Genomic DNA, 24,551 nt, shown 5'->3' with positions numbered 1-24,551 from the left:
TAGTTAAATCTCTTTAATATTTTATATAAAAACAATCACGTCTTGCCACACTGTAAAATGGCAAGTTACCATGACTTCAATATTCTGAAAGCCTAAAATCTTTTTTTAAAGGAAATTTTATTTACTTATTCATGATAGATACAGAGAGAGAGAGACAGACAGACAGACATACAGACAGAGGGAGAAGCAGGCCTCCAGCAAGGAGCCCGATGTGGGACTCGATCTCAACCCCAGGATCATGCCCTGAGCCAAAGGCAGACGCTCAACCGCTCAGCCACCCAGGCGTCCCTGAAAGCCTAAAATCTTATAAAATATTTACCATATACAAACATATATTAACAATGCATCACTGTAATTCCTCAAAGATAACTTTATAGAACAGGCATTCCATTAAGTGACTTGAGAAGTATCACTAACCAGAGTCTAATAATTGCTGTCTAAATTTTACAGAAATGCACTTTTTGGAAAATGTGGCCATCTTTTTCAATTCTATATGGAATAACTTTACCTTTTATAGATTAATTTTAATGAGACAATTTTATAAGAATTGGTAACCTATCATCTCTACTAATTTGCATACAGATCTACTATCATGGGTAAATTATGTTGGTTTTCTTTTAAGAGATTTTATTTATTTATTTGAGAGAGAGAGTGTTTGTGCACACGAGAGGTGGGGGTAGTGTGGTGGGGAGTAGCAGAGGGTGAGGGGGAAGCAGACTCCCCGCAGAGCAGGGAGCCAGATACAGAGCTTGATCCCAGGACCCTGAGATCATGACCTGAGTTGATGGCAGATGTTTAACTGACTGAGCCACCCAGGCACCCCTGTATATTTTAAGCAATATAAAGAGTGTGATAATGCCTATAAATAAAAGATCTCATGAGATATAATTTTCCTTGTATTTCAATACATTGGATCCAAATATTTATCCTAGAAATATCAAGAAGAAAGGTGATAGACACTAAATTATAATTATAATATCATTATATTATATGTATAGTATTTCTAAAATACTTAATATTTCCAAGAGGCATTTTATTATGTCTGTTTCTATAAACTCCTATCTGTGGAGCTAATTTTGTCATATATTTTTTTATTTGGAAAAAAAATCCCCAAATATCCATTCATCCTCATCATCTCAGCACTAGAATTACAATTAGTGTGGTTAGCTCATTCTACTTCTTCAAAACTTATAACTAATTCCATGTTAAAAGATTAGTATCTTGTTAAGGTAACTAGAAAGCCAATATATTAAGATAATACAGATAGGCATATTCTCACATCTTAACAAAGATTTCAGAGGTAAGGCCATGCCATAACCCCCCGTCACTGGGACTGGTGATATTACTGTAGCTCTATAGATCCTACCTCAGAATCACAAGTTCACTCTCCAGCATGATTCAAGTAACTGGTATTTGTTGGGGGCCTAAAATATAGCATGCATTATGATAAAAATATTGAGAGTTACTAAAGTGAACCTGTATTCCTTCAACTCACTTTTATTAACTACCTACTTCAGGGCATGCACTGTGCTAGGCAATGAGGATTCAGAGGGAACTAAAAGTTGTTCCTGCTATATTGCAGATTACAATTTAGTGAGGGTAGAGAAGACTTGTAGGAGATGGAGACCTGGGGTAAGGGCAGTGGGTACTGAAATTCTAGTTGGAGGTCCCAGTTTGAGTAGCAGCAAAGAGATAAGAAACAGCATGCTACAAACAGGAAAACATGAGCCATAAGGGGGAATGTCATAAGATTACGCTGATAGATAGGCAGCATCCAGTTCTATATGCCATGTAATGGAGCTTAGATTCTACCCTGTGGGTAAAGGGAAAACCACAGAATAGTCTTAAGCAGTAAAGGGGTATCTCAATCTGGTAGTAGGCTGGGGAATGGATGTGAAGATGACAAGGATGAAGGCAAGTTGACTGGTTAAGGTGGTGAAAGGGGCTCAAATCAGGGAAGTGCTGGCAGGGAGGAAAAGAAGAATTTTTTAGGTCATATATTATTAATACTTGTTACTAAGTATAAGTGAGAAAGAGGAACCAAGGATCAATAATGGGATAGGTGGAAGAATATTTAACTGAGATGGAAAACACAGAAATAGGGGGGAGTTTTTGAGGGGGTTGGGATGGAGGTGTAGAGGGATGAGTTCTGTTTTGAATATGCTGAACTTAGGATGACTGTAGGCTGTCAGGTGAGGAAGCTCGGATGAAAGTCTGAGCAAAGTCTGTACAGAGATAAATATTTGGGAGATGTCAGAAAATTGAAATCATGAGAATTGAGATGAGATCATCTAGGCAGAGTAGGAAATAAGAAGAGGAGCAGGTTGAGAACAAAACCTTGAAGACCACTAGTATTCAATGGTCAAGAGAATAAGAGAAGCCAATGAATGAGAGAGTTAAAGAATCACCAGAAAAATACAGGGCGAGCCAGGAGATTGAAGTGGCCAAGAAATTCCTAGGTTTGTTTGACAGGCAAAATGTTTTTACAAAATCAGAATCTGAGTATCTTTAGGCACAATATATACCACCTTCCAGTTCAACTAAGGCCCCATCGTTACTCATGTTACACCACTTTCTGTGACCTGTATTACCTGTGTGTTTGTGACCCCTGGAATACAAGCCTCCAAAAAAGAGGGAGTCATTATAAGTGTCATATACAGCAGAGAGGACCAGAAAGATAGGGAATGAGAAATGCCCACTAATGTAATAACAAAAGGGTCATGGTGATCTTAACAAGGCTAGTTCTCCTCCACCCCTTAGACTGTGATCATGATGGCAGAATCCAGGTTACAGAGGGGTTAAGTGGACACAGATATGGTGAATGTAGCTACTCTTAAGAAATCTGGAGAGGTAAGGAAGAAAGACAAGAGAGTAGCTAAATGGGAACATAGGTCTAGGGAGGCTTTGTGTTATTTTGTTTTAAAGAAAGAAACTATGTTCATAGGCTGATGCAGAGAGGTAATATTGGAGAGATGAGACTGCCTGATGGAGCAAGATTTGGGAGGAGGCTGGAAGAGAAGGGTGCAGAAAGCACAAGTGGAGTGGTAAGTTTAGAAGTGACCTCTGAGGCTAGAGGAAGAGAGCATAAGAACTCAGACCTAATTAAGATCTAGTGCAGGTTTTTCAGCAGGAAAGCAACATGATTAAACTGTGTTTTAAGAAAATTAGTTTGGCACAAGCATGCAGAATGGATTGGAGGGGAGAGAGGTGGCAGACTGTGGCAATAATTCAAGCAGGAGTTGATGGCAACCTAAACTACAGTGGTGCCAATAGAAATGGAGACAATAAATCTAATATACATTTCAAAAGATCTGATGACATAATTCTGGGACAGAATGGCACCGGACAAGTCAAGGAAAAGGAATAGTTAAAATGACTCAAGGATTTGAAATATTACCCCCAAATATTGGAGTGGTGATATCAGGGTCAGGATATCATGGGGCAACTGGAATGCACAGCCATGTGGGGTGGGAAAATGATGGCTTAAGATATACTGAGTTTCTTGAAGCAATGGTTCTCAAATTTTAAACTTTGAAAAGAAACAAAGTCCTCTGTGTAATAGACGACTACATAGTGAATGGAAAAAATAAGAGGGGTAGGAGACAATAAGAAATATTCCATTCAGAGAGGGAAAGTCTAATATTCGCATGCCAGAAAGAATTTTAACAGAGCTGGTTATTTTAGATGTCTCAAAATTATATTAACTATTTCATAAGGATCTTTACCTGATACAGGGCAAGTTTCACTACCATAGAAAGGCGAGTTCCTCAGATTCAGTAAAACTTTCTCCTAAACATTTCATTTTTTTTCAAATCTCAGACATTGAACATCAGATGTGCTTTTTAGTTGAGAGAGTGTGTACAATACAACTAGATAATTCTCCAAATTATATACACTGGTTAGTGGTTCAAGTACTAGTTTCCTGCTTTTCAGGTTTTGGCTTCAATTAATACTAACGGTTACTTCCAGCACCACTGCTTCATACTCCTAATTCCAGAATTTTTAAGCTGGGAGGGACTTTATACCTATCACAAGGCCCCGGATATGGCAAGTACCAGTGCTTTACTTTTAATTGAAAACAGGTTGGTAAGTACTTCACCATGATTGTGTGAAGAACAGAACCACAATTAAGTTTCTGGTAACTTGAATTCTGTTTCCTTGCTCCTCCTGTTTTCTTAATGTTAGAAAATAAGAAGGGGGTTGGAATGTTGGGAATATAAAATTATAGACTGGAATAAAAACTCCTTTTCTGTTCAGTCATGTGAAATAATCTGCATGAAAGTAACCTTTGGTGCCAGAATCATAATTAGAGTAATAAATTGTCTCCCTAGTGATCAAAGGAATAAAAGTAAAACAGCGCAGTAGGCTGGCATCTGATCATTGTAGACTATCTGCAAAATTCTTGGACCAAGAAAAATTGTGTTAAAATAATTGCCTAACCAAAAAGCAGGTCTAAAAATCTTCCCAAACTCATCTACCATTTCAAAATCTTTCTTAATATATTCCATGCAAAGATCACAAAAGCGTATTACAATAAAAATATCTAACATGTTAAAATTAAAAGCTAACATGATGGAAGGGAAGTGTTGCATATTATAATACATGATTTCTGATAATATGAATTCAATTGAAAGTCAAAGGGACTAGGTGAGTCATTATCAAAATTAGAGGCAGCAATAGGAAAATGCAGGAAAAGACCGCATAGTTAAGAAGATAAACATGACACACACTCAAACTTTCAAGCATTTATAGCCCAAGCACATAAAAAAGAAAAAGCACTCTTCAAAGCCCAGAGAACTATTAAAATTTTCTTTTGCTTTGCAACTACTAGGCTATGAAGTCTCTCCTCCTTTAATTTTCTCAAATATGATCCAAGATTTAAATTTTAAAAAAAGTCACTCTGTATAAGTTTTCAAAAAACTCAACCTCAGCTCCTAGGGAAATAATTTCCATAAGTATTTAATGTCTGCATATTTAGTGTTTGGGCATACAAAATCTCCTATAGGTATCTTAAATTATCTCAGAGCTGAAAGGTTTTAGAAACCATCTGCCTCCAACCCCTCATTTTACAGATGGAGAAATTAAGGCCCAGAAATATGAAGTAACCTGAGCAAGGTCACAGGGCCAGTAAGAAGCAAAGCTGGGACTAACTTCCAAGAGCCCTCATTCTCAATCTACTGCTCTTTTACTTTTTACAATTGCCTCTTAATCTGAACCTCTAATTGTGTGATAATTAAGGAATGTCAGAATGAGGAGTTATTAAGACGTGGAAAGGATTATTGTATTCATTCATATAAGGATTAGATAAGAAGAATAGATGAATGAGTATGTGGGTGGGTGGACAGTCTATAATATTATTCACAAAACATATGTTTCTGTTTTAAAGAATCCAAGCCTAGGTCTTGTCACAGGTCACAGCAGTCACCGTGTTCCACAACATACCAATTTTAGCAGCAAAGAATCCTCTGGTACATCCTGCAGTTTAAAGACTACTTGCCAGCATACACAGAAGCAAGGAAACTCACCTCTACTCCCAATTTCTTTGGTTCCCAAACCTCTAATCTTCCCGTTCTATACTCACTCTTTACCTGATGTTGGTGCATCACATTTGCATTCTCCTCACTTCCCTTACACCTATCTCCCTTGGTTTCTCCATTTAGACCAGGTGTCCCTTTTTAATTGTTATGCCTTATCAGCCCTCCCCCACCCCACGGGCCCCTCGATCACCTTCTTATTCCTCTGTCGACAAATCTCACCGTTTTCAAACCCCTGGCCCCCTCTTGCTTACACAGTGATATGGCCGGCGCCCCGCACTAATACAGGATCAGGGGCATATCTGCGCAGATGCTCCTCACTCACTACCCGAGGCGGGGGCGGCGTCTCCTCTTCCTCTTCTTCCTCGTCCTCCTCTTCTTCCTCGTCCTCTTCATCTTCCTCGTCGTCGTCTGGCCCCGATACCGACGATGACGGCGACGACGACGACGACGTTGCCGCTTCTTCTTCCTCCTCCTCCAGTTCCGAGATGGTGTCGAACTCCGCCATGTTGGGCAGCAGGATGCTCATCACGTGATCTCGATCGCCGCCACCCTCACGAAGAGTTTGAACCTGCCAAAGTGCTGGAAGAGGAGGGGGAACGAAATGAAGAGAAAGAACGAGGGGTAGGGACAGGATTTGAAGAGATGCGCCTGCGTGTTGGGGCAGAATGGGGGGGGGGAGTTGGAGGCGGGGGCCCGAGGGAGAGAGGAACAAAATCAGTCTACGCTTGCGCGGCTCTAAAGGAAGGGGGGCGTTAGAGGCGAACTCCGGGGAATTATCGAGGCCGGGTTTGCGGGTTCTGTGCTTAATATTGCTTTTTGGGTTTCTGCTGCTTGGGCCCCTGGGACGTATCTTCTGGCTTTATTTCCCATTCATTAGTAGTGGGTACTATTTACCACACACCCCCACCCAGTGCAGGGAATGTATATTCTAAAACGTGAGGTTAGAACTTTGCCCCAGAGATCTCAAGGTATATACCAATCCCTTATGTTTGTTCAGCATTATAGTTTAAAAGACTTTTGCATCAGAATTTTACCACCCTGCGAGGTATTTTTATTAACATTTTACTGAAGAGGAAACTTTCTATTACTACTTCTACTGTGTAATACTTAATAAAGGATTTACTAAGTGGGACTTTGCTAAGCACTCTTTGTGAATATCGCATTTAATACTTCACAACTGCATGAGATATGTACCAGGATGATCTCACTTTGCAGATGGGAGACCTAGATGCACGGAGGATAAATAATGTGCCCAAGATCCTGGCGTTAGTAAAATGGCAGATCTGTTTTTAAACTTGGGAATCTCTTCTGATTTCAAAAGCCCAGTATTCTTAACCAGAGGGCTACACTGCCTGAAGTTGTTTGGAAAGGCTTTGTACAGTGGTGCCTTTTGGGCTGTTTCTTGAAAGATGTTTGAAGTTTGGAGTTTTTTGTCCGTTTTTTCCCTTTTTACAGGGGAGAGGGGCATGGAGGAGGTGGAGGAAGCATTCCAACCTAAGGAAACATTAATGAACATCATCCATCTTCCAGAGAGCTAGACTCTTTCATGTACAGTATCTCAGTTAACCCTTAAACAATCCTATGAGGTAAGCATCATCATATCTACTTTATAGATGGCAAAACTGAGTCTCATGAAGTTTAAGTAATTAAGGTCTGTGGTAACATTTTGTCCAAAATTTTCCATTTCAAATATTTTTCCTATCTTCTCCACAATCACTAAAATGTTGTAGAGATCACATATTTTGAGTTTCCAAACTATGTGTCAAACTATTTAATACTTAGCAGTAGCACAGAAATCCATGTCATAATTCAGGGATCATTAGGACAGTAATGTCACGTAGCTGCTAATTAATAAAACAAATCCTGTGATCCAGGTATTTTAATATCAACTTCACAGCTCTTTCTGCTACTCTGCAGCTCCATCCAAATTTGATGGTGAGACTGGGGAAACAGACATAACTGCACTTTATTTTTTAAAAGATTTATTCGTTTATTTGAGAGAGAGAGAGAGAGAGAGAGCTGGAGGAGGGGCAGGGGGAGAGAAACTTCAAGCATGCTCCAAGTCCAGTGCAGACCCTGGCTTGGGGCTGGATCCCAGGACCCATGAGATCATGGCCTTAGCTAAAAGGATTAACCAAGAGTCAGAGTATTAACCAAATGAGCCACTCAGGCACCCTATAAGTGTACTTTAAGAAGAGTATTATGTTAGCAGTATAGCAATACAAACAAAGCATTTAGGATGCATGAGGGAGGAAGAAATTAGTTTTGTAAGAGGTGCTGATCAAACCATTATTATTATCAATAAGTTTGTGTTATTTTTTTTTTAATTTTTATTTATTTATGATAGTCACACAGAGAGAGAGAGAGAGAGGCAGAGACACAGGCAGAGGGAGAAGCAGGCTCCATGCACCGAGAGCCCGATGTGGGATTCGATCCCGGGTCTCCAGGATCGCGCCCTGGGCCAAAGGCAGGCGCCAAACCGCTGCGCCACCCAGGGATCCCTAAGTTTGTGTTATTAAGGTGAAAAAATGTTTTGTACTCCATACCTTGTTTACTTATGAACTTTAAAAATATGTTGCAACATTATCAATAAGCAACAAAATTTAGTTTCTTTTTTTAAATTTTTTATTGGAGTTCAGTTTGCCAACATATAGCATAATACCCAGTGCTCATCCTGCCAAGTGCCCCCCTCAGTGCCCATCACCCAGTCACCCCAACCCCCCGCCCACCTCCCTTTCCACTACCCCTTGTTCATTTCCCAGAATTAAGTGTCTCATGTTTTGTCACCCTCACTGATATTTTCACTCATTTTCTCTCCTTTCCCTTTATTCCCTTTCACTAATTCTTATATTCCCCCAAATGAATAAGACCATATAATGTTTGTCCTTTTCCAATTTACTTATTTCACTCAGCATAATACCCTCCAGTTCCATCCACGTTGAAGCAAATGGTGGGTATTTGTCGTTTCTTTTTTTTTTTTTTTTTTGTATTTGTTTTTTATTTATTTATTTTTTTTATTGGTGTTCAATTTGCCAACATATAGAATAACACCCAGTGCTCATCCTATCAAGTGCCCCCCTCAGTGGCACCCAGTCACCAGTTACCCCACCCCCCGCTCCCCTCCGTTTCTACCACCCCTTGTTCGTTTCCCAGAGTTAGGAGTCTCTCATGTTCTGTCTCCCTTTCTGATATATCTCACTCATTTTTTCTCCTTTCCCCTTTATTCCCTTTCACTATTTTTTATATTCCCCAAATGAATGAGACCATATAATGTTTGTCCTTTTCCGATTGACTTATTTCACTCAACACAACACCCTCTAGTTCCATCCATGTCGAAGCAAATGGTGGGTATTTGTCGTTTCTAATGGCTGAGTAATATTCCATTATACATATACCACATCTTCTTTATCCATTCATCTTTCCATGGACACCAAGGCTCCTTCCACAGTTTGGCTATTGTGAACATTGCTACTATAAACATTGGGGTGCAGGTGTCCTGGCATTTCACTGCATCTGTATCTTTGGGGCAAATCCCCAGCAGTGCAATTGCTGGGTCATAGGGCAGTTCTATTTTTAACTCTTTGAGGAACCTCCACACAGTTTTCCAGAGTGGCTGCACTTTAGTTTCTGTAGTATAGAGAACTTTACTAGTCTAATAATATTTGACCATAGCCTTCTGATAAGACAGATACAATATATCTGCTTTTCTTGGAGATTAATAAAAATGTATCATGTGTCATTTATGGGAGCAAAATACTTTAGACTTAAGATCAAATCAATATTTCACACCAGTTCTTCCCTTTCAAAAAGTAAAAAAGTCATAGGCAATACTAAAAATTTTCCAAACATGCTGTATTATCCATAAAAGTCCAAGTCACTGACTAAATGGAAGTATTTTGCCGATTACTGCTTAAATAGTAGCTTCTCCTTTTCACCATTCAGGATTAGGCTAGGAAGAGATATTTGAAGGAGAAAAAGAGAAAGGAGTATAAAGGGTGGACTTTGTGATAAGTGCAAGTAAGATATTGGAACTATGGTAAGAAATGATGACTGTGGGGGATGGGAGGGGAGGAGGGGGAGGGGGAAATCATACTGTCAAAATGGAAAGCAGTCTCTGACATTTAGTCATATTCAAAAGAACAAAGCAGTGCTACGCTTGGAGAAACTCACAAGTATGGTCTGCTTTCTTGAATATACACTGTGCTGAAAATGCATATATAATTCCAAAAGTAAGTTGTTTTGCTAGATATAGGAGAATTTGGAATTGGGCAAGCTGAGAAAAACACATTTTGTCAGTAAATACAAGGAACATGATTTTTAAATGATAATTTAGTAACTATCAAGAATACTAAAGCTAGGAGTGGGTGGAGAAGAAAGTAGGCCATATAACTTTTTGTCTGATGAGCTGAGCAGGGCATGGGGTAATTACTCTGTCTGATAGATGGGGACCTGAGTCAAGAAGTAACAGATTTAACCACCTAAGGGGGTTTCAATCTTAGAACAGCTGAAAAGAAATGTAACTTTTAAGATGGTTCTCCCTCCCTCCCTCCCATCCTCCTTTCCGTCCTTTTCTCTCTCTTTCTAAGTGTACAGTGATTTTAGTACATCTACAGAGTTTTTAGTACATTCAGTGATTTTAGTACATCTACAGAGTTTTGCAACTATCACTACAAACTAAATTTAGAACATTTCTGTCACACCCAAAAGAAATCTGTTCCATTTTCAACCATTCCCCACTCTGACCCCCAGCCCCAGGCAATAATTAGTCTACTTTCTGTCTCTATAGATTTCTTTTTCTAGACATTTCAAATAAATTTGATCATACAATATGTGGTCTTTTGTATCTAGTTTCTTTTGCTTAGCATAATATTTTTCAGATTTATCCATGTTGTGTCTTATGTAAGTACTCCATTCCTTTTAACTGATAAATAGTATGTCATTGTAAGGATATATCACATTTTATCCATTCACTAATTGATGATATTTGGATTGCTTCCACATTTTGGATATTATGAAGATGCTGCTATTAAAATTCACATACAAGGGGAAAGGAGAAAAAATGAGTGGGAAATATCAGAAAGGGAAACAGAACATGAGAGACTCCTAACTCTGGGAAACAAACAAAGGGTGGTGGAAAGGGAGGTGGGTGGGGGTGACTGGGTGACGGGCACTGAGGGGAGCACTTGATGGGTTGAGCACTGGGTGTTATGCTATATGTTGGCAAATTGAACTCCAATAAAAATAAAAAATAAAAAAAATAAAATTCACATACATGTCCTTGTGTGAACATGTGTTTTAATTTCTCAAGGGTAGATATCTATGAGTGGAATTATTGGATTATATGGTAAGACTGTTGATTTTAAGATAACTGCCAAACTGTTTTTTGAGGTGGATCAATCAGTTTGCATTCCCAGCAGCAATGTATGAAAGTTCCATTTTCTCCACATTCTCTCCAACATCTGTTATTTTTTTATTAGAGCTATTCTTGTGGATATGAAGTATATCATATTGTAGGTTTATTTTATATTTCCCTAATGACTAATGAGGTTGCACATCTTTTCACATGCTTGTTTTTATTATATACATTCTTTGATGAACTGTTGATTCAAATCTTTTACCCATTTTTAAAATTAAGCTTTTTTAAAGATAGAGATTCACTTATAATTGTAGAAACTAATACAGAGAAGCCCTGTTTATCTTTTACTCAGTATTTCCCAATGATAACATCTTGTATAACTATAGTACACTATCTATACACAAAAGAACACCATAGTACACAAAATTGACATTGTACAATCTACCCATCTTACTCAGAGTTCCTCAGTCATAGATGTATTCATGTGTGTGTATTAGTATGCAATTTTATCACAGGCGTAGGATGTATTCATGTGTGTGTATTAGTATGCAATTTTATCACAGGTGTAGGATCCTATGACTATTACCATAGACAGGATAAAGAACAGTTACATCACCACAAGGATTCCTACTGTCATCTTTTTATAACAATTCCTCCCTCTATCCCCAGCAAACTTTAAGATGTTTACCATCTATAATTTTTGTATTTTCATGAATGTTATGTAAATTGTGTCACATGGTATGTAACCTTTGGGGATTGGCTTTTTCACTCACGTAATTCTTATTTTTTTTAATATTTATTTTATTTTATTTTTGAGTGTCTTTCAATTTACTTGGGTCTATGATTTCATCCAGTAATTTTTTAAAAAATTTTTTATTGGAGTTCAATTTGCCAACATATAGCATAACACCCAGTGCTCATCCCGCCAACGGCCCCCCTCAGTGCCCAACACCCCGTCACCCCAACCCCTGGCCCCGCCCACTTCCCCTTCCACTACCCCTTGTTCATTTCCCAGAGTTAGGTGTCTCATGTTTTGTCACCCTCACTGATATTTTCACTCATCTTCTCTCCTTTCCCTTTATTCCCTTGCACTAATTTTTATATTCCTCAAATGAATGAGACCATATGTTTGTCCTTTTCCGACTGACTTATTTCACTCAGCATAATACCCTCCAGTTCCATCCACATCAAAGCAAATGGTGGGTATTTGTCGTTTCTAATGGCTGAGTAATATTCCATTGTATACATATGCCACATCTTCTTTATCCAGTCATCTTTCGATGGACACGGAGGCTCCTTCCACAATTTGGCTATTGTGGACATTGCTGCTATAAACATCAGGGTGCAGGTGTCCTGGCGTTTCACTGCATCTGTATCTTTGGGGCAAATCCCCAGCAGTGCAATTGCTGGGTTGTAGAGCAGATCTATTTTTAACTCTTTGAGGAACCTCCACACAGTTTTCCAGAGTGGCTATACCAGTTCACATTCCCACCAACAGTGCAAGAGGGTTCCCCTTTCTCCACAAGCTCTCCAACATTTGTTGTTTCCTGTCTTGTTAATGTTCCCCATTCTCACTGGTGTGAGGTGGTATCTCATTGTGGTTTTGATTTGTATTTCCCTGATGGCCAGTGATGCAGAACATTTTCTCATGTGCTTGTTGCCATGTCTTCCTCTGTGAGATTTCTCTTCATGTCTTTTGCCCATTTCATGATTGGATTGTTTCTTTGCTGTTGAGTTTAATAAGTTCTTTATAGATCTTGGATACAGGCCCTTTATCTGATAGGATATTTGCAAATATCTTCTCCCATTCTGTAGGTTGTCTTTTAGTTTTGTTGACTGTATCCTTTGCTGTGCAAAAGCTTCTTATCTTGATGAAGTCCCAATAGTTCATTTTTGCTTTTGTTTCTTTTGCCTTCGTGGATGTATCTTGCAAGAAGTTACTGTGACCGAGTTCAAAAAGGGTGTTGCCTGTGTTCTCCTCTAGGATTTTGATGGAATCTTGTCTCACATATAGATCTTTCATCCATTTTGAGTTGATCTTTGTGTATGGTGTAAGAGAATGGTCTAGTTTCATTCTTCTGGAGGTGAATGTCCAATTTTCCCAGCACCGTTTATTGAAGAGACTGTCTTTTTTCCAGTAGATAGTCTTTCCTGCTTTGTCATATATTGACATAAAGTTGAGGGTCCATTTCGGGATTCTCTATTCTGTTCCATTGATCTATATGTCTGTTTTTGTGCCAGTACCACACTGTCTTGATGACTATAGCTTTGTAGTACAACCTGAAATCTGGCATTGTGATGCCCCCAGCTATGGTTTTCTTTTTTAATATTCCCCTGTCTATTCGGGGTCCTTTCTGATTCCACACAAATCTTAAGATGATTTGTTCCAACTCTCTGAAGAAAGTCCATGGTATTTTGATAGGGATTGCATTGAATGTGTAAATTGCTCTGGGTAACATTGACATTTTCACAATATTAATTCTTCCAATTGATGAGCATGGAATATTTTTCCATCTCTTTGTGTCTTCCTCAATTTCTTTCAGAAGTGTTCTGTAGTTTTTAGGGTATAGATCCATTACCTCTTTGGTTAGCTTTATTCCTAGGCATCTTATGCTTTTGGGTGCAATTGTAAATGGGATTGACTCCTTATGTTTTCTTTCTTCAGTCTCATTGTTAGTGTATAGAAATGCCACAGTTTTCTGGGCTTGATTTTGTATCCTGCTACGCTGCCGAATTGCTGCATGAGTTCTAGCAATCTTGGGGTGGAGTCTTTTGGGTTTTCTATGTACAGTATCATGTCATCTGCAAAGAGTGAGAGATTGACTTCTTTGCCAATTTGAATGCCTTTTATTTCTTTTTGTTGTCTGATTGCTGAGGCTAGGACTTATAGTCCTATGTTGAATAGCAGTGGTGAGAGTGGACACCGTGTCTTGTTCCTGATCTTAGGGGAAAGGCTCCCAGTGTTTCCCCATTGAGAATGATATTGGCTGTGGGCTTTTCGTAGATGGCTTTTAAGATGCTGAGAAATGTTCCCTCTATCCTTATACTCTCAAGAGTTTTGATCAGGAATGGATGCTGTATTTTGTCAAATGCTGCCTCTGCATCTATTGAGAGGATCATATGGTTCTTGTTTTTTCTCTTGCTGATATCATCAATTGCATTGATTGCTTTACGAGTGTTGAACCAGTCTTGCATCCCAGGGATAAATCCCACTTGGTCATGGTGAATAATCTTCTGAGTGTACTGTTGGATCCTATTGGCTAATATCTTGTTGAGAATTTTTGCATCCATGCTCATCAGGGATATTGGTGTATAATTCTCCTCTTGGTGGGGTCTTTGGTTTTGGAATGAAGGTGATGCTGGCCTCATAGAAAGTGTTTGGAAGTACTCCATCTGTTTTTATCTTTTGAACAGCTTTAGTAGAATAGGTATGGTTTCTTCTTTAAACGTTTGATAGAATTCCCCTGGGAAGCCATCTGGCCCTGGACTTTTGTGTCCTGGGAGGTTTGGGATGACTGCTTTAATTTCCTCCCTGGTTATTGGCCCGTTCAGGCTTTCTATTTCTTCCTGTTCCAGATTTAGTAGTTTGTGGTTTTCCAGAAATGCGTCCATTTCTTCTAGATTGCCTAATGTATTGGCGTATAGCTGTTCATAGTAAGCTTTAAAAATCGTTTGTATTTCCGTCGTATTGGTGGTGATCTCTCCTTTCTCATTCATGATTTTATTAATTTGAGTCTTTTCTCCTTTCTTTTTAATAAAGCTGGCTAATGGTTTATCTATCTTACTAATTCTTTCAAAGAACCAACTCCTGGTTTTGTTGATCTGTTCCACAGTTCTTCTGGTCTCGACTTCATTGAGTTCTGCTTGAATCTTTATTAATTCTTTTCTTCTGCTGGGTGTAGGATCTATTTGCTGTTTTTTCTCTATCTCCTTTAGGTGCAAGGTTAGCTTTTGTATTTGGGTTGTTTCCAGTTTTTGGATGGATGCTTGTATTGCAATGTATTTCCCCCTCAGGACTGCTTTTGCTGTATCCCAAAGATTTTGAACAGTTGTATCTTCATTCTCATTAGTTTCCATGAATCTTTTTAATTCTACTCTAATTTCCTGGTTGACCCTTTCATCTTTTAGCAGGATAGTCCTTAACCTCCTCCTGTTTGAAATCCTTCCAAACTTCTTGTGATTGATTTCTAGTTTCAAAGCATTATGGTCTGAAAATATGCAGGGGACGATCCCAATCTTTTGGTATTGGTTAAGACCTGATTTGTGATCCAGTATGTGGTCTATTCTGGAGAAAGTTCCATGTGCACTTGAGAAGAATGTGTATTCGGTTGCATTTGGATGTAAAGTTCTGTAAATATCTCTGAAATCCATCTGGTCCAGTGTATCATATAAAGCTCTTGTTTCTTTGGCGATGTTGTGCTTAGAAGACCTGTGGATTGTAAAAAGTGCTACATTCAAGTCACCAAGTATAAGTATATTATTATCAAAGTATATCTTAACTTTGGTTATTAAGTGATTGATATACTTGGCAGCTGCCACATTCAGGGCATAAATATTCATGATTATTAGGTCCTCTTGTTGGATAGATCCTTTAAGTATGTTATAGTGTCCTTCTTCATCTCTTACTACAGTCTTTGGGATAAACTTTAATTTATCTGATATAAGGATGGCTACCCCTGCTTTCTTCTGAGGACCATCTGAATGATACATGGTTCTCCAACCTTTTATTTTCAGGATGTAGGTGTCTTTATGTTTAAAATGAGTCCCTTGTAAACAGCAAACAGATGGGTCTTGCTTTTTTATCCAGTCTGAAACTCTGCGCCGCTTGATGGGGTCATTAAGCCCATTCACGTTCAGAGTTATTATTGAACGATATGAATTTAGTATCATCATGATACCTATTCAGTCCCTGTTTTTGTGGATTGTTTCCTTGGACTTCCTCTTTCTTTTACAGGGTCCCCCTTAATATTTCTTGCAGAGCCGGCTTGGTGGTCATATATTCTCTCAGTTTCTGCCTATCTTGGAAGCTCTCTATCTCTCCTTCTATTCTGAATGAGAGCCTTTTGGGATAAAGTATTCTTGGCTGCAGGTTCTTCTCATTTAGGACCCTGAACATATCTTGCCAGCCCTTTTTCTGGCCTGCCAGGTCTCTGTGGAGAGGTCTGCTGTTATCCTAAATTTTCTCCTCATAAAGGTTATGTATTTCTTGTCTCTTGCTGCTTTAAGGATCTTCTCTTTATCTTTGGAATCTACAAGTTTCACTATTAAATGTGGAGGTGTTGAGTGGTTTTTATTGATTTTAGGGGTGAATCTCTCTATCCCCTGGATCTGAATGCCTGTTTCCCTTCCCAGAATAGGAAAGTTTTCAGCTATGATTTGTTCAAATACATACTCTGGACTTCTGTCCCTTTTGGCACCCTAGGGAGCCCCAATTAAATGTAGATTTTTTCCTTCTGAGGCTGTCATTTATTTCCCTTAACCTATCCTCATGATCTTTTAATTGTTTTTCTCTTTTGTCCTGAGTTTTCTTCCTTGGCATCAACTTGTCTTCTGTGTCACTCACTCATTCTTCTACCTCATTAACCCTCGTCATTAGGACCTCCAGTTTGGATTGCATCTCATTTAATTGATTTTTAATTTCGGCCTGATTAGATCTAAATTCTGCAGTCATGAAGTCCCTTGAATCCTTTGTGCTTTTTTCTAGAGCCACCAGTAGCTTTATAATTGTGTTTCTGAATTGGCTTTCTGACATTGAATTGTAATCCAAATTTGGAACTCTGTGGGAGAGAAGACTGTTTCTGATTCTTTCTTTTGAGGTGAGTTTTTCCTTCTAGTCATTTTGCTCAGTGCAGAGTGGCCAAAAACAAGTTTTACTGGAAAAAGAAAGAGAGGAAAAAGGAAAAAAAAAAAAGAAAAAAAAAGGGGGGGGCAAACAGAAAACAGAAAACAAGGGGGAGTATCCTCTAATTCTATATACTGTAGATCCCTCTACTTCCCCTGGAACTTTCCAGTGCTGCTTGGTCAATGACTTGCTTTTCCTCTGTCCTTCTAGCTGGTCTTCTGGGGGAGTCGCCTGCTGTGCTGATTCTCAGGTGTGTGCACCTGAGGGAGCTGCCCATCCCCCTGTCAGGTGCACGGCTCAGTGGGAGCTGTTTATCCTGTGAGGCCCCTGTTCAGTCCCAGGTCAAGGTGACACCAGAAGGAACAACAGTGGCGGTGGAGTCCAGCTCTCCTGCCTTAGAGTCAGCTCCTGAGTAACTACCACAGCTCCCAGTCCACAGGAGCCTGGATGCTCCAGGGGCAGGGGGTGCAGGTCTGCACCGCTTGGGGCTGCACCGTGGCAGGAGCGTCCTTGCTGTCCTGTGTCCTCCCAGTCTCTGCCTATCATGGGGGGAGTGCGAGGGAGTGGGGAATCCTGGGCTGTGTCCCCCAGGGCCGTGGGCTCCGGTGCCTGTGCTGTTTGTATCGTGCTCCCTGGGCGCGCAGCCCTCTCCACGCGAGCTGCAGCCTGAGCCACTGCCTGAGCTGCTCCCACGCCCCCCTCCCCCACCTGCGCTGCAGCCCTTTAGGGAGCAAGGCCTGTAGAGTGTGTGGTGCGCTCTCCCCGGGGCGAAGTTCCTCCATCAGTGCCCCTGGGAGCCTGAGGGCATCCCCGCCATTCCTGGGATCCTGCCTAAGCTCCCTGCGAGTGCCTTTCCATCCAGGAAGATTGGTGAAGCTCCGCTTCTCTGGGCCTGGGCTTTACTGTCCTGGGGGCACTCGCTGCGGCGCCTTAGCCCGGCTCCTCGCTGGGGCTCCTCCCCCTTAGATGCCTTTTTTTTCTTTCTCTTTCTTTCTTCCTTCCTTCCTTCCTTCCTTCCTTCCTTCCTTCCTTCCTTCCTTCCTTCCTTCCTTTTTCTTTCTTTCTTTCTTTCTTTCTTTCTTTCTTTCTTTCTTCTTTCTTTCTTTCTTTCTTTCTTTCTTTCTTTCTTTCTTTCTTTCTTTCTTTCTTTCTTTTTCTTTTTCTTTCTTTCCTTTTCTTTTCTTTCCCGTCTTCCTACCTTGATAGAAGCGTGAACTCTTCTCACTGTAGCATTCCAGTTTTTCTTTCTTTAAATCTCAGACCGAATTCGTAGGTTTTCAGGATGATTTGAAAGTTATCTAGGTAAGTTGGTGGAGACAGGTGACTTGGGGATCCTACTCTTCCGCCATCTTGCCCCGCCTCCCACTCAGCGTACTTCTGAGGATCATCTAGATTCCTGGGTATATCCACGATTCATTCCTTTTTTATTGCTGTGTAGTATTTATAGTACAGATATACAATGGTTTGTTGAGCAGTTCACCTACTGAGGAAATCTTTCTCCCCCCTAGATTTTGGCTTTTATAAATAAAATTTCAATGAACATTTGTGTATAACTTTGTGTGTGTATAACTTTTTTAAAAAAATTGGTTGTCTGCTTGTTGAGTTACAAAGTTCCCTTTACATGTTCTAGATAGAAGCCCTTTATCAGATGTATGGTGGATAGACATTTTCTACTAGTCTGTGGCTTGCCTTTTTATGTTGTTCATGGCATCTTTTGAACTGAAAAAGTTTTCAATTTTGATAAAACCCAACTCATCAAATTTTATTGCTTGTGCCTTTAATATGTATCTAAGCAATTTTTGCTTAACACGATATCAAAAAGACTTGCTCTGTTTACTTCTAAAACATTTTTAGGTCTGTGATCCATTTTGAGTTCACTTTTGTGTGTGGTTTGTATAAGGGTCTAAATACATATTTTTACATGTGGCTGTTGAATCGTCCCAGCACCATTTGTTAAAGACTGTCCTTTTTCTAAATTGAATTGCCTCAATATCTCTGTTGAAAATCAATTAACTGTAAACTTAGAGATTTGTTCCTGGACTCTTAATTCTATTCAATTGTCTCTAGGTCTGTCTTCATGTCAGTACCATACCATCTTGAATATTATAACTTTGTAGTAGGTTTTTGTTTTGTACTAAGTTTTTAAATTAGAATATGTATGTCCAGTAAATTTGCTTTTTAATTATTATTTTGACCTCCCTGAGTCTTCCATATTACTATATAAATTTTAAGATCATCTCATCAATTTCTTTTAAAAAACTAGCTGGAATTTTGATAGGAATCACATTGAATCTATAGATAAATTTGGGACCATTACCAAGTTAGCAATGTTAAGTCATCTGATCTTGAACATGGCATATTTCTCCATTATTTAAATATTAAAATTTTCTCCAATAATGTTTTATAGTTGTCAGTGCACAAAACTTGCAATTCTTCTGTTAAACTTATTTCTACATGTTTTCTCTTTTTTGAACCTATTGTTAACAGAATTACTGAATTTCATTTTGGGGTTGCATATTATTAGTTTATGGTAGTACAATTTATTTTTGTATATTGATGTGCAGCCTCTTGCCCTTTCTGAGCACATTTAGTAGTTCTAATGTGTGTGTCTATGTGTGTGCATGTGTGTGTCTATGTGTGTCTGTGCCAGTATCTGTAAAATTCTTAGGGTTTTCTACATATAAATTTATGTAATCTGTGATGAACAGTTTTATCTGTTCCTTTCTAATCTAGATCTTTTCCTTTCCTCCTTTTTTCTCTTTCTCCTACTTCTCCTGTTCTTCTTTTTTGCTTCTCCTTCTCGCTCCCAGCCCCTTGTCTCTGTCTTTTCCTTTCTTAAGGATTTCCAAAATTTAAATTAATTTTGAATTAAAACATTTCTATTTGAATTACATTTTCTTCTGTTTTTGATTTCTAATTTAATTTCAGTGTGGTTTGGGGACATAAATTGTATGATATAAATCCTTTAAAATTTTTTGAGATTTATTTTATTTTACCATAGTATTTATTTTAAGAGAGTTTTATGTACATTTGAGAGGAATTTATATTGTTATTGGTTGGATTGTTCTAAAAATGTGAGTTAGGTCTACCTCATAGTTCTGTTTATTTCTTCTATATTCTTGTTGATATTCTGTCTCATTTTCCTCTCCATTATGCAGAATGCGTCACTGAAGTCTCCAACTATTTTTGTTGGATTTTACATATTTTATTCATTTCTGTTAATTTTTGCTTCGTGTAGCATGGGGCTCCTTTGTTAGGTACAGATATGTTTACAATTCTTATATTTTCCTGATGAATTAATTCTTAACCACTATGAAATATCCCTCTTTATCTCAAGTAATAATGTTGGTTTATATTTTTATATTAGCATGGACACCTCAGCTCTCTTATTGTTACTGTTTGCATCTTACTTTTTGTTTTTTTTTTACTTTATTTTATTAAAAAATCTTTTATTGAGTAATAATTGACATATAACAGTGTGTAAATTTAAGGTCTATAACATATTGACTTGATAAATTTATATCTCAATAAGATTGCCACTGTGGCATTAGGTAAAACCTCTGTCATGCCACATAACTGTTATTTCTTCTAGTGGTGGGAAGAATTAAAATCTAGTCTCTTAGAAAGTTCAATGTTTATATTTTTGTCACTGTGCTGTGTATTAGATCTCTAGGTCTTATTTATCTACCAATTGCAAGCATATAGCCTTAAGCAATATCTCTCCCATTTCCCCACTCCCCAACCCCTTATAACCATCAATCCACTCTGTGTTTTCAAGTTGTTTTTTTTTTTAGATTTCACATATAAGGGATACCATACAGTATTTATTTTTCTGACGTATCTCACGTAGCATAATGTCTTCGAGTTCCATCTGTGTTGTAGCAAATGACAGAATTTCCTTTTTTCTCGTGGTTGAATAGTATTTCATTATGTATACACCATGTCTTCTTAATCCACTTATCCATTGATAATGTTTTTTTCATATTTTGGATATTTTGAATAATAAATACTACAATAAACATGGGACTGCATATATTCTTTAATAACCAGCTTTCATTTCCTTTGGATATATACCCAGAAGAGGGATTACTGGATCATATGCTATTTATGTTTTTAATTTTTTGAGGAATTACCATACTATTCTCCATAATGACTGAACAAGTTTTATAATCTCACCAACTGTACAAGGATTCCCTTTTCTCCACTTCCTTGCCAACACTTGTTAATTCTAGCCTTCTTGATGACCATTTTTCTGACAGGTGTAAGGTAATATCTCACTATGGTTTTGATTTGTATTTTCCTGATTAGCAATGTTGAGTACTTTTTCATGTACCTGTTGACATTTTGGATGTCTTATTTGGGAAAAAAAATCTGTGTAGTTTCTCTGCCCATTCTTTAATTAGAATTTTATTTATTTGTTATTGAGTTGAATGAGTTCTTGAAAATTTTTGGATATTTATACACTTTTTGATACATAATTGGCAAATATTTTTTCCATGTATTTTCTTCATCTTCATGATTGTTGTTTTTTTGTTTTCTTCATCTTCTTGATTGTTTAAGTTTGATCTAGTCTTGTTTATTTTTCTTTTGTTGCCTGTTCTTTAGGTGTCATATAAAGAAAACCATTGCCAAGGCCAATATCAAGGAGATTCTTCCCTATATTTTCTTACTAGAAGTTTTATGGTTTCAAGTTTATGTTTAAGTCTTTAATCTATTTCAAGCTACTTCTTCTGAGTGGTGTAAGATAGGGGTCCAATTTCATGTTTCTGTATGTGGTTATCCAATTTTTCCAGCACCATTTGTTGAAGACATTGTCTTTCCACATTGGATAGTCTTAGCTCCCTTATCAAGTATTAGTTTAATAATAAAATAATGTGGGGGTTTAATTCTATTATACTGATCTATGTGTCTATTTTTATGCCAGTACCATATGTTTCAATTATTATAGCTTTGTAATATAGTTGAAATATAGATGCCTCCAATTTTGTTCTTTCTCATTATTGCTTTGGCTGTTTGGGTCTTTTATAGTTCTACAAGTTTTAGGATTGTTGTTCTATCTCTGAAAAATGCAATTGAGATTTTGATAGAGATGTTTTAAATTTATAGATGGCTTTGAGTAACAAGGACATTTTAATAATATTAACTCTTTGGACACCTGGGTGGTTTAGTGGTTAAGCGCATTCAGCATTCAGCTCAGGGTGTGATCCTGTAGTTCCGTGATTGAGTCCCACATTGGGCTCCCTCCCTCTGCTATGTCTCTGTGTCTCTCATGAATACATAAATAAAAAATCTTTAAAAAATAATAATAATAACTCTTCTGGGGCAACTGAGTGGCTCAGTTGGTTAAGCAGCTGCCTTTGGCTCAGGTCATGATCCTAGGGTCCTGAGACTGGACCCCACGTTGGGCTCCCTGCTCAGCAGGGAGCCTGCTTCTCCCTCTCTCCCATGCTCATGCTCTTTCTTTTTTTTTTTTTTTAAATATTTTATTTATTTATTATTTATTTATTTATTTATTTATTTATTTATTTATTTATTATAGCCACAGACCGAGAGAGAGGCAGAGACACACACAGAGAGAGAAGCAGGCTCCATGCACCAGGAGCCCGACGTGGGATTTGATCCCGGGTCTCCAGGATTGTGCCCTGGGCCAAAGGCAGGCGCCAAACCGCTGCGCCACCCAGGGATCCCGCTCATGCTCTTTCTCACTATCTCCCTGTCTCTAAAATAAATACATAAAATCTTTAAAGATAATTAATAATGTTAATTCTTGCAATCCATGAACACAGGATGCCCTTCCATTTCTGTGTGTTTTATTTCTTTTGGCAAAGTCTTGTATTTTTTAATGTACAGATTTTTTATTTTCTTGGTTAAATTTATTCCTAAGTATTCAATTTTTTGATGATATCTTGAAAGTATTGCTTTCATTTTTGGGGAGAATATATCCAGAAAAGAGATTGCTGGGTCACATGATAGTTTTATTTTTAGATTTTTTTTGAGAACTCTCCATAGTATTTAATGCCTTTGTCTGCCTTTGGTCTCATGATAATGCTAGCCTTATAGAACGAGTTAGGAAGTCTTTGCTCTTCCTCAATGTTTTATAAGAGTTTGAGAAGACTTAATGTTAATCTTTAAGTATTTGGTGTAGTTTACTCAAGGAAGCCATCTGATGCAGGGCTTTTCTTTATTGAGAGGTTTTTGATTACTGAGTCCATCTTCATACTAGTTATAGGTCTATTCAGATTTTCTATTTCTTCATGAATCAGTGTTGGTAGATCATGTGTTTCTATTTTTTTGTATATTTTTTTAATTGGAGTTAGATCTGCCAACATAGAGTATAACACCCAGTGCTCATCCTGTCAAGTGCCCCCCTCAGTGCCTGTCACCCAGTCACCCCATCCCCCCACCCAGATCATGCGTTTCTAAAAACTTGTGCATTTCATCTAAGTTATCTAGTTTCTTGGTGGACAACTTTTCGTAGTATTCTTTTACAATCTTTTTATCTCTTAAAATCAGTAGTAAGGTTCCACTTCATTGCTGATTTGATAATTTTTTTTTCTCTTTTTACTTAGTCGGCATAGGTAAACGTTTGTCAAATTTGTTGATCTTTTCAAAGAACCAATTTTTTGTTTTGTTGTTTTACTCGTTTTTTTCCCATTATCTATTTCATTTGTTTCCACTTTAATCATTATCATTTTCTTTATTCTGCTAGGTTTGGATTTAGTTTTATTTTTTTCCTAGTTACTTAACATGTGAATTTTAGTTGTTGATTTAAAGTCTTTCTTCTTTTTTTCAATATAAACACTTAGATCTACTAATTTCCATCTTAACACTGCTTTCACTGCATCCTATAAGCTTTTGTGTCATGTGTTTTGTTTGATTCTCTCAAAATATTTTAAAAATTTCCTTGTGCTTTTTTTAGTGTTAATTTCCATGTATTAGAGAATTTTCTGGTTTTTTTTTACTATTGATTTCTAGTATCATTCCTTTCTGTCTAGAATAATAATACTTTGCATGATTTTAGACCTCTTAAGTGTGTTAGTATTATTTTGTAGACTTAGAGTCCTCTATCCTGGAGGATGTTTGTTGTGTACATGAGAAGAATGTGTGTTCTGTTGATTCATGGACTGTTAATGTATATGCGAGGTCTGGTAGATTTATTGTGCAGTTCAAGACTTCTGTTTCCTTACTTATACAATGTCTGATTATTCTATGCATTCTGAATGTAGGGTATTAGAGTCTCCAGCTATTATTGTAGGGCTATGTATTTCTTCTTTCGATTTTTATCAATATTTGCCTCATATATTTTGAGCCCTGATACCTGGTGCATATGTTTTTTATTGTTATATCTTCTTGGCAAATTGACTACTGGCAATATATAATAATGTCTTTTTTGTCTCTTGCAACAGTGTTTGACTTAGAGCCTATTTTGTTATTAGTATAGCCACCTTCACTCTCTTTTGGTTACAATATGAATGGTATATATGTTTTTAAAATTTTTATTCAAGTATAATTAACACAATGTTATATTAATTTTAGGTATACAGTATGATTCAATTCTACACATTTCTCAGTGCTCAGTAAGTGTACTCTTAATCTCTTTTGTCTATTTTACCAATTCTTCCCAATTTTTTAAATTACTGAAGTATAATTAACATATAGTATCATATGAGTTTCCAGTATATGTCTTGATTTGACAATTCTATGTAGTACTAAGATAAGTGTAGTCACCATCTGTCATTATACAACATTACTACAATATTACTGACTATATTGCCTATGCATTCCTTTCCAATTTCATGACTTATTTATTTTATAA

General features: G+C 37.8%; 1 protein-coding gene and 1 long non-coding RNA gene across 6 annotated transcripts in view; one reads left to right on the top strand and one right to left on the bottom strand.

Annotated features, from left to right (window-relative positions):
* The window catches only part of CHIC1 (cysteine rich hydrophobic domain 1), a 74,944-nt gene extending 68,732 nt beyond the window's left edge, over positions 1–6,212 (bottom strand). For 3 of the 4 annotated variants that reach the window (XM_038587732.1, XM_038587731.1, XM_038587733.1), the window contains exon 1: positions 5,789–6,202. In XM_038587732.1, coding sequence (XP_038443660.1) covers positions 5,789–6,063 — 275 coding nt within the window. In that variant the 5' untranslated portion in view covers positions 6,064–6,202. Of the gene's footprint in view, positions 1–5,788 lie in introns of all 4 variants that reach the window. The other variant, XM_038587734.1, reaches the window with a different exon arrangement.
* Positions 5,830–22,331, top strand: LOC106558455. Of its 2 annotated transcripts, none has more exons than XR_005386342.1 (3): positions 5,830–6,158; positions 6,993–7,123; positions 22,275–22,331. It is a non-coding gene; the product is annotated as an uncharacterized LOC106558455 (long non-coding RNA). The 2 variants fall into 2 exon arrangements; XR_005386343.1 differs by lacking the exon at positions 22,275–22,331 and adding an exon at positions 16,598–16,656.
* The last annotated feature ends 2,220 nt before the right edge of the window (positions 22,332–24,551 follow it).

The sequence above is a fragment of the Canis lupus genome, chromosome X (assembly GCF_011100685.1).
Source record: "Canis lupus familiaris isolate Mischka breed German Shepherd chromosome X, alternate assembly UU_Cfam_GSD_1.0, whole genome shotgun sequence".
Lineage (NCBI taxonomy): Eukaryota > Metazoa > Chordata > Mammalia > Carnivora > Canidae > Canis > Canis lupus.
The sequence above is the reverse complement of the archived record's forward strand: the minus strand, read 5'-3'. Positions and strand labels throughout refer to the sequence as shown.